General features: G+C 40.8%; 1 protein-coding gene across 1 annotated transcript in view; it reads left to right on the top strand.

Annotated features, from left to right (window-relative positions):
• Nucleotides 1-5,444, top strand: part of LOC109370873 (ski oncogene) — a 7,285-nt gene extending 1,841 nt beyond the window's left edge. The window contains exon 2 of the mRNA XM_031556719.1: nt 5,415-5,444. Within this exon, the coding sequence (XP_031412579.1) occupies nt 5,415-5,444 (30 nt within the window). The remainder of the gene's footprint in view (nt 1-5,414) is intronic.
• Nucleotides 5,445-10,732: the final 5,288 nt, after the last annotated feature.

Below are 10,732 nucleotides of genomic sequence, written 5' to 3'. Positions count from 1 at the left end.
TTTTTTTTTTCTGTCCGTACACTGTAACCTTTGTAAATGCTTTGAAACCCTGTTGGAGGATTGCTGAAATTCTTAGATTGAGGTCATACATGATTTTCTCCCAGATGCTTCCTTGCTGAGCTGGTAAATAACCCCAGTCTTTAGAAGTGGAGATATGCTACCTTGCCTTCCCTGGTTACATCCCACTTGGTGAAAATGGCCATGTAAACCTGGGGAAGAATTATGGATTCAATTCTTAAGTTCCTTCAGCCCATCATGCCACCCACCTTTTAGTTGTTTACAACTAATAAAAATGTCAGTGTTGTGAGTACAGTGAGTAGGAAAGGGGAATATGACAAAGATTACAGACGGATAAATTGCAGGACTGAACGTTTCAAAGAAACATTAATACTGACATTGTTGGCCATTGAGCTCTTTCAGGTATGAACCAAAAATGAAAGGTGCTATAAATCTATATCACATACCTTGTCTGCATGCTTTGTCTTACCTAGATGTACTCCCAATACAGCTTCTGTGGGCTCTATAATCTGCACTGATCCATCAGGACTGTGATTTTTGTGTAAGGATACCCAAGTTACCATTTTTGTATCTTACTGAGGTTTTCATTTCAAGCTTAAACACAGGAAAGATTTCTCAAAGACTGATTTTTCAGCTTATCATCCAAATAATATTCTGGATTTTGCAGGATCATAACTTCTGTGTAAGGCTGTCCAACTGTTTTTTTTGTGTTGATAAAGGACTTAGCTGGGCACCAAGAGATAAGACTGTAGGATGCAGAAATGGCTGACTTAGTCATGTAACTTTCCTGTACTGCATTTCCATATGGAAGTTATGGGTGGATATAACTATTCAAGTTAACGTTCTAATCCTACAGGGTGCTCAGCCATTGCATTTGATGGAAATCTGGGACACGTGACACCTTACAGAGTGCAGTTTTATATAAAGGCTTTAGATTCCTGGCAGACTGTCAGCACAGAGCTCAAATTGATTAATCTAGTGCTGTTACTTTGATTCAGAATATGTTGTGTTCAGAGAGCAAATCTGACTGGAAACTTCAGGATCTAGCTTAGGGAAAAGTGCCAGGATCAAGACAGGATTTTTGTTAGCATTGCCAGCTGAGAGTGGCACTGGCCTTTGTGGTAGCCTCGAGCTGATATTCTTTGCTTCTGAGCAGACATGCTATCCATACTCCTGCTGAGATCAAGGTTTGTCTTGATGTTCCAGATAACTCTAATTATTTAGACAAAAAGATAAAATTAGACAAATTAATTGGACAAATGTAAAAAAAAAAATATGTACAGATGGTTAGAAGCACCTAAAATCCCATGTGGTGCAATGACTGCTAAGTCAGCTAACGATATTTTTATGAATGAGAAATCTAATAAGGAAGGGAAAGCAGTTAAAATTTGCCCTAGAGCAATTGTAACTTCTACACCTCTTTTTTTGGTTCATAAACACCTCTGTCTCCTGCAAAAACACTTGTGAGTATATTTTTTAATATCGTTTGTTGCTTGACTTCATTGTTCTGCAAATCAGTAAATGAATTCCATTTGCAGATCAGTTTTTTTTTTCCTAAGACAAGGAATATTTATACCAGATTGCTGCTCCTACTTTTGCCTTTAAAATCACACACCCAAAGAACTCTGTCTTGTGGAAGTACACAGCTGTAGCAAAGAGCAGTATGCATGTGGAGAGATCTTGCAGGCCAGACTACGACACATATTTTGCTAGCATTAATCCGTTAAGAAGCTTGCAGACATGAACTGAATAGAATAGCACATGCTGTATGTCCATTTAACTGCTAAATACAGTCAAGGAAGTTGTTAGGTGTACTTCATAGTTCCTTTGTCTCAACTTCAAATTACAGTCATTCTTTTATTTTGCTATTGCTGATTTATACCAAAACACGGCAGAACAGACTCTCACATAGTGATTATAGATGAACTATTCCTGGTTGATGCTGATGTAAGACAGAATCATCCCTTTGAAGTCAGATTTTTACCCCAGAGCACGGAGGAAGAGAAGCTGTTCTCTTTAGCTAAGGCAGTTGATTTTCTTGTTTATGCAGAAGTTCATGGCTTGTTAGCACTCCCAACTGTTGCAAAGTATGTAATGAAAATAAGAAGTGCAGAGCAGAAAATGTCTAAAAAATCAGAGAAGCCTATGGAGCTGGTGAGAAAATGAGAGGTGACATGAGAACAGGAAGGAAAGGGGAAGGTTATGTCATTAGAGACTGGAATTCAGTGTTTTGATGAAACTCCATGGATACAGGAAGAAGCAGGGCGGGTAAAAATAGCCAAATGAAAATGGTATGAGTTCCAAGAATTCAGTCCTCTGAAAAGAAGGAAATAAATGTTCTTGCTTAAAGACAGGCAGAAAAAAGTCACATATTTTTATGAGCCATTAGAAAGAATGAAGGAGAAACAAAAGGGGTGAAAATTGCTGACTACTATTTCTCTCTTTTTCTTTCTCCAATGAAAACTTGGAACTTTGTGTTGTTACATACAACTCACGCAAATTGTGGTTCGGCTCCCAAGAAATACAGAACCCTTTTTTTGAAGAACTGTCTCATCAGAAGACCTTGGAGGCTGTGCACTTTGTGGGGTGGAGCACATGTGAGCACACATGCTTATGAGTACAAAACTCACTCACTCCCTGACTGATAGAAAACACCGCCCATCACCGTGTGAGAAAATGGCCACAACATATAAAATAGTTGACTTCACAGGATTTAAATTTGCCCAAAGTCAGTGAGCAATTAGGCTTTTTGATACTGAATTGTAGACACTTGTATCCCTCCCGCTGAGATTCTTATCTATGAAACAGAAAGCTCTTATAACAAGAAAAAGAAAGTAAAAAGTAGGCCAATTTACTTGGATTTTTTGTTGTTAATTTCAGAACAGATGGTAACATATCACAATGGAAGTTTTATAAAAAATTCCATCTTTTAACTTTGAGTGCAGGCCTTAAATTTTTCCCTGGTGAAAATATGGAGCGTGAGTCATTAAACATGCTATGCTGTATCTGCATGGGATTTTTACTTACTGCATTCAGAAAAGTCAGAAAGCCGTTCCATTACAGCAGATGACTTTTTTTTTCTTCTTCACCTGGGCAAATGGCCAATTCCATCATCTCAGGCTCAGCACTACGAACAAGGAAGGTACAGTCTGAGGAAGGATTGTAATGCACAGACAAGGGGACAGTCCAAGGACAGGAGTCATTTTCCTACACTCAAACAATTGTCAGAAGAAGTCGCCTGAGTTAGCATTTCTCCAGTCCAGTCTGAATTCACTAATTGAAAAGTTATGGCCTGCTTTTACAAACCAGGCCTGCAGGGTGTTCAGCATCTTGCCCCTAAATCATTATTATATAGCAATGGACTAAACTTAATCTTTGCTGGGACTCCATCTGAAATTCAGCACTGATTGCTGTGGGGCAAATAGGCCCAGAGATGCTGAGTGTCATTTTCTGCAGCTCTACTGATCTGACCTGGGAGAGCTAGAGGAGTTCCATCTCTCCAGTCTGTAGTGCTGCTCATCGTAGTGAAGGTATAGGACTTAGCTGTGGAGAAAGAAAGGGATTGTTACGTCAAAGCTTCAATATATTTGTAAAATCCTTTTATTCTCTCCAGGGTGCTGACAGCAGTCTCTGGTGCATAGTTGTTAATTTGCAGCATCTTCCAGAGGGCTGCAGTGTTTGTTGGCTTTATCAGCCTGCTGTTCCTTGTACTGGTCTTTGTAACGCATTTAGATCAAAATTGCCTTGGAAAAGTCAAATCGGGGTCTGAGATTTGCTACTTGGAACTTCCTCTGTGGCATCTAAGGGTCTCTACACCCATTTTGGATTGGAGATGTTAAGTAAGGCATGAGATGTATTGCCTCTTAGTTACTCCAGTTAATGAGAGTGTTAGAAATGCAGAAAGATGGACGGACAGACGGACGGACGGATGGATTTATCATCTTACAAGGTCTCTGTCAGATTAGTTAATCATTCCCAACCTTTGTGGTAGTTACTGACATCTAGAAGTGAGGTGAGCAGCGTCTTTTTGGATGGCCAGAATGATACAGAACACAATTTCCCCTGAAGAAATAGCTTGCATACCTTATATAATGAATGAGCTCATTTTGCCTGTGTTTGCCAGAAACAATAAAAGTTAGAAAACGTCCCAGTAATTAAAATAAAGTGTTACCCAGATTTATGGTGAGAAATGTGAAATGTCAGGCAATTGAGTGCAGCTTTGCACTCACAAATAAGCTTCACATTCGTTAGAACAGGTTGCATTCATTACTAAGAACAGTGTGGGTCCAGCGCTAGCCCCAGAAGGCAATGAATGGTTTCTCCTGCTCAGGGAAAGAAAGCAGAGGGGAGGGAAGGGTGCCAGCTGGCATGTTAGCTGACGGATTTTAGGTCCTAGTGGTAATGCTGCAGTGTGCACGGCACAGGCATGATCATTGCTTCAGCATGGGCTTTGGATTACACCATGGGTAGTAGGGAGAAGAGAGGGCCGTTCTCAGGCCTGCCGCATGCGGAAAAGAAATCTAGCAGAAAGGTTTTGAAAGGGTGGATATGAAAAAGGGAAATCCAAGCAAGGCCGGCCTTTCCTGCTACCCTTCAGTCATTGTTTGTTTTTTAATGCAAATATTGTACCTACAGCCCTATGAACATGAGTTCATTGCTCTCTTAAAACAATCACTTATTTCAGAGACCATTTCTTTTGTCAAATGCCACACAACACACGCAGATCCAGCCAAATTCTTTTTGGTAGTATGCACGTAGATGTAGGGAAAATTGAAAGTGTGAGACAGTTGGAAATAGAAGTGAAACTCACTGAAAGTCTACAGTGCAAGCTCATTTGAACTGCTGTCTTGCAAGTCACACTCAGACACAGCTATTGGCTTTCTGCTCTGTGCAGCTAGAAAGGGGTAGGTTGCTGAAATGTCCTGCTGTAATACTGAGAACTGCTTGCTGTTTTAACATCTCCTTTTGCAACCCTTTACACTTCTCTTTTCCGAGATAGCCAACTAAAAAAATGAAGAAATTTGAAATGAAAATGCTTTATGTCTGTCTAGAACCTAAAGTGTGTCTTCCTGAAAAAGAGAATGGGGCAATGTTAAATCACAGACACTTGTGTTGGATTCTCTTCTCACGTAAATTTAATTTGTGAATAGTTCTAGGAATATCAGTGGAGGTTTGTTAGAAAAAAGTAGTCAATAAGTTAAATCACTTGATTTGAATTTGATAAAAGATTTGGGTTCTGATTAAAAATCTGCAGGATGGCCTTAAGCCAATTGTACATTATCTCTGTTCCTCAGTTCCACATCTGTAAAATGACAGTATGAATGTTGCTTTTTTATTACATGCTTGTAAGAAAAATCACATTATGCTAATGAGGTCTGCATAAGCTTTAGTCACAGGTTCATTCAGAAAGTCCACAAATAAAATAAATATGAGATCAACTCTTGAGAATCTGGGAGAGAGGTGTAGAAATTCCAGATTTTAGGACAGTATGTTCTGAATTACTGAAGTGATGATGCAAGCACTTATGCCCATGGAGTGCCTAGTGCTGTACGTGTTATTTATAGGAGACTCAGGCCTTGAAAATAAATTGCAGGTTCATGTGTCAGATCAGCAGATAGAGGATCACTTTTCAACAGACGTTAGATATCATAAATTTCAAGCAGAATATGGGGCTCATTCCCCACTTTTTTGGATTCTAAACTGTTGGAAAACACATACCAAGGAACACAAGAAAACAGACTACAATCAGAAGCAGTTGTGATAACCCTGCTTGTACATAATAAGGTCACGCAAAGTCTTTCTGAGAAAAGTGCACTTTAGCATATAAACATTATTTGCAAACTACGGATACTGTGATAATGAGAAATTATCTTAAAGATGGAAGAACTTACAAAAAGATAAGCAGATGCTTAGAGTATGTGATAGGCTATTGGGAAGGAAATGTTTGGCCTTAAGATTGCATGTGGATTTCAGGTGAGATGGAAACGAAGCATTATTAATTGTACCATTGTGCAAGTTGGTACATGCAGCTGTAGAACCCAGCTCTGTTACCCTTTTACTCATCACAGCAGCTGCAGCAGATCAAATCAGTATTCCCACAGCTTCTCTGCATGATCGAGTGCATGTAGGAGGGCAAGAGACGGGAGTTAACCTACTTTATTTCGGTGAAGCTCAAACCTGAGGCTTTGCTAATCAGCAGCTCCTGTAGTGCAAGGTTGGCATGCTCGTTTCTTTTGATACTGGCTGTTTGGGGATAGACTCAACAAGACGCTTTGCATAAGTCTTACGTTGAACTCTGTCTTAAATGTGTTGATCTTTTTTTTCCCCAGAGCAGTGATAGTGACTGTCTGGTGATATCTTCTGTGTAAGAACTGTGATAGGAAAAAAGATCGAGAGTGAATAGTAACAGTTGAATTATGTGCTTTTTTACTTTTTTTTTTTTAATAGGAATAAGGTTTTGTCTTGGTTTTATATCTCTTTCTCTGTTGTTTGTATATACCATGGTTTGCTTATTGCTGGGTACGCTGAGAAAGATTATGTGTAAATATAAATGATAAAAAGCCTGTGCAGCCCTGAGTGACCTAGGGCTGTTCTGTGAGCTCCTTTGGGAATCCCAAGAGTTCCAGCTTGTGTGTCCTTCCCTGTGTCTGACTTTCCAGTAAATTAATTTTTTTATTGGCAGTAGCAAACATGGCTTTTTTTAATGAAGCGTTTGGCAGCGTCTACTGGGGCATGTAGGTACAGTGTGTGGGTGGAAGGGGCAGCCCTGGGCAACATACCAGGCACTGTAGAGTGAAAAAATTCTAAAAGATGGAGAATTCTTTCATGTGCTTTTAACAACTTCTTATCTCTCCTATATTTCCTAGGATGTTTGATGATTGTATGCTCGTTAGCCAAACTTCATGAAGAATTAAGTCAGTTCTTAAGTTCAATAGTCAGACAGCTTTTCTGAATAGCCTGCTGTATTGTACTAGTGCTCTCCTGGCCAGGGACTTCTGGAGCAAAAAAAAAAAAAGTTAGTTTTGAACTTGAGCTACAAAGCTGAGTCTTATACTGGAGTCTTACACTGGATTCTCTGCTTAGTGGTGTTAGAAGGTGCTATAAACATGGTAAAACATAATCGGTTAGCTGAACTAAGCCCATAAAATGTAACATAATTAGCTGTCATCAACTAAAAGAACAGATATTAAACCAATCTGTTCTGCAGAGAGAAGAGAAGCAAGACCCAGGAAAGGAGCAGCATTCGGCATGCAGGTCATGGATGCCAAAAGGGAGAAAGGTAAGATCTTTTGTTTTCTTTACTTTGTTCAAAGTACAAACATTCCTAACCTTGGGTTACAGAGAGAGACAAAACACTTGTCTTCCTCAGCGGAGTGGCCACTACTTACACGTCTATCTATAAACCACCTCCCCATATACAGTTTCACAATTACCAATTTTATTTTTACCACTCCTGGACTGGATCTTGCCACTACTTGGAGCACAGTAAAATCTCACAGTAACCTCATGTATGGGGATTGCCCAGACACAGCTCAAACCAGCGATTGAGTACCAGGTGAGCAGGTGTGGCTAACCCAGGGCACACAGGTGCAAGCAATGAACCCTGGATCCACCCCTCCTCACTCTCGTTTAAGAGTTAGCAGCTGAGGAAGTAGGATTTCTACTAGAGGTTGCCCCTTCTGGAGACTTCACTGATCTTCACAAAGGGTAAGTCCCTTGTTCGTGTATCATCTAAACTATATCCTGATGAATACCTTTATGAGTGTGTTTGTATCTTGGTAGAAAGCAATATCATTGCCTTTCCTTGCACCATATGTTATAAATAAGCTATTAGAACATGTCAAGCCTGTAATTAGTCTGTATGAAGTATAACATAGGGAGAGAATTTTGCTATGCAGCATTCCAAGGTTTACCTAGGAAATGGTGGGACCTGATACATGGTAAGTACCATAGAAGTCCCAACTGCTTCACTAAGCTCAGGCCTGAAAGAGGTTGCATAGTTATTTTTTCCATTAATTAGGAAAAAAAAGGGAGAGAAAATCCTGTTTTGATGTGAGTCAAATGCTGACCTTCTCAGGCAGTGATTTTTTTTTTTCTTGATTAACCATAAATGTCATTGATTTGTGATCTTTTTTTTTTCTTGTGACTTCTTGATGCTTTAAAATTCCCTTTTTTCAGTGTGTTTCTAGGAGAAACACATCAACAAAATGTGGTCTCTTTTTAAAAATGAATGTTTAAACATCTATTTTTGCTAAAAAGGTAAAAAGTTGATGTGCATTTGTGAAATAATCTTTTGTGAGCTCAATCTGTATGTTGATTTTAAAAAACAAAGAACACTTGATTGAGAAAGACTGCATGGTTCTTGGATATGTCTTTGTCAGCAGAGAGTACGAAACCCTATTCTGCAGGTTGTGGATAGTTTGGCATTCCCCTGTTCCACTGCAAGGGAAATATCAGTGGAAAGGCTCCCCTTTTGTGGAGGCTCTCTGGAGGAGAGGAAGGGAGGAAATATCCTAGCTGCATAGAAATGGTCTTACTTCAATAGCTGTGTGTCATAATTAGAACTAAATATGTACACATACATGGAGAAATTAGATACTTGCTGCTATAATGAATTTGCCATCTAACATAAACTACAGCAGGAGTTCTGATGTGTCACATTTGTACACGTGCTTTCATTTTTCACTTTCTTTCCTTCTTCACAACTGGTTCTTCCTGAACATTTTGTCAACAGTTGCAATTTGCAACACAGTCCTCTACAGTCCCCAGGTCTTACTGACTAAATAGACATCTAAAACCAGAGGGGGACTGTGGTGAATTTCTTGAGAAAATACTTCTCATGTGAGCATGTAAAAAAAAAAATATACCTAAACATGGTGTGCTGTACTCTGGAAACACATAGAGGGTGGGACATGATACTTGTGAGAAGCACTGAGTTCTTCAAAATGAAGGCAATGTGGAGGTGTGGGGAGAAATGAACTGCCTGTTAAATATGGAAAATGGAGTCTGCTTTTTGTTCTGGGCCTTTGGAATCTGTGGGTGGATTGGAACTGGCAGGCAGGGAGCAAACACCCACCCACCACAGGGCTGTGTGGTTCAGAAGTTTACAAGAGTGTTTGTGTTCCAGGAGCTGCTGGCCTTGAAGCCAATGGAGAGGGGGAGGAGAAGAGGGAGAGAGTGAAAAAAACTGTGGTGTTGGGGCCCTTCCTCTGAGATATTTTTTCCCTTCTCCTTTCTTCAGCTAGAGGGCTTTGGAGCTGAAGCAAGGCAAACAGTTACTGGGGGAAAGATTAATAGGATTTTAAGATGCATCGCACTCAGAATCCGTCATTGGTGTGGCAGAGGCTTCAGAAAGCATTGCCACCTTAATCCCTGGTGACAGAGCTCTTTGCTCTCCCCTTCTGCCCTGCTGCTTTGTGGGGTACAAGGAAATACAAGCTTTACTCTTACTGCTTGGGTTGCAAACTGGTTTCTGTCACTTTATGGATTTAGGTTCGGAAGCTGCTCCCCTAATCAGTTACCATCTGAGTGTAGCAGACATAGAAACTGAGGCACGCAGGAACTGAGCAACTTGCCCAAGGCAGCAGGAAGTCTGCGGGAGACCTGGGAATGCACCCCAGATGTCCTGAGTTTAGTTTTAACCACCAGACCATCCTTCCTGTCTTCTTGGTAGTCCCCTCTGCTTCAGGAATTCCATTTATGGATTACACCCATTAATTAATCACTCATCTGTTGCCTGATCCAGTAATTTACTTGCATTAAAGAGTCGTCTGAAGAGAAAAAACCAGCAACCAAACACTTAAAATGAGCTGCAGTTACTACTGTCCTTTCCTCCTGAAGAGTAAAGGAGGAGAGCAAAAAAAAACCCAGCATCCAGAACTAAGAGGTTTTCCCATTACTAAGCAGACTTCCTGCAAACCATAATTTTACTCCTAACAAAATTGGATTCCCTATGCTTGATGTTTGAGTCTATCTGCATGTTTATATTTCAGTGAGTTTAAAACAACAACAAAGACTGAAACAAATCTATGTAGGGCATGAATCTGGTATTTCTGATAGAAACCTGTTTGGATGCCGCATCCCTAATGGGACATCTGCTGCTGTGTGCAAACACCAACCTGCAGTTCTCTGCACGTGGAGTGTGAAGACACAGCTGATAGGTGCGTGGTTCCTCCTCTCTCCGTGCTGCTCTGCGATCTTTGAGGCCGGCACTGGGCTGCTGTGTGCGGCTGTGCTGGGCTCGGAGCCGTGACGCCTTTTTCCCTTTGAATGGGACTTCAGAGCAGAGCAACACAAAGTGTCTGAGCTCGGTGCGATCCCTGCCCGCATCGATCCTGGCTGCACCTCAGCCTGTTTGGTTTGGTGAGGTTTTTTGTTTGCTCTTGTAATTGTGTGGAAGACCACGGATTTGCTTCACTTTTTTATTTTACCGGGGTTTATCTTCATTTATGCCACGGCGGTAAGCTCTCCCATTGGAGACCAGGCGCTCACTGCATCGCGAAGCACGGCAAGGCGCTATGAGCAGTGCTTCAAGTCGCTCTTGCATCAGAAATACCTCAGTTGTGTGTATGTGGAACTGCTTTCCAACCTTTTCTTTGTGAGTGAGACTCGTTGGTAACAGAGCTAAGCTGTCGGGCTTGTGTTTTACGCCTGTATTTCAGCGTTGGTCGGAACGCTCCAGCCCGTTTTGCTCGGGCCGTGGAAGGGAAGACGA

The sequence above is a fragment of the Meleagris gallopavo genome, chromosome 23 (genome assembly GCF_000146605.3).
Source record: "Meleagris gallopavo isolate NT-WF06-2002-E0010 breed Aviagen turkey brand Nicholas breeding stock chromosome 23, Turkey_5.1, whole genome shotgun sequence".
NCBI classification, from domain to species: domain Eukaryota; kingdom Metazoa; phylum Chordata; class Aves; order Galliformes; family Phasianidae; genus Meleagris; species Meleagris gallopavo.
The sequence above is the reverse complement of the archived record's forward strand: the minus strand, read 5'-3'. Positions and strand labels throughout refer to the sequence as shown.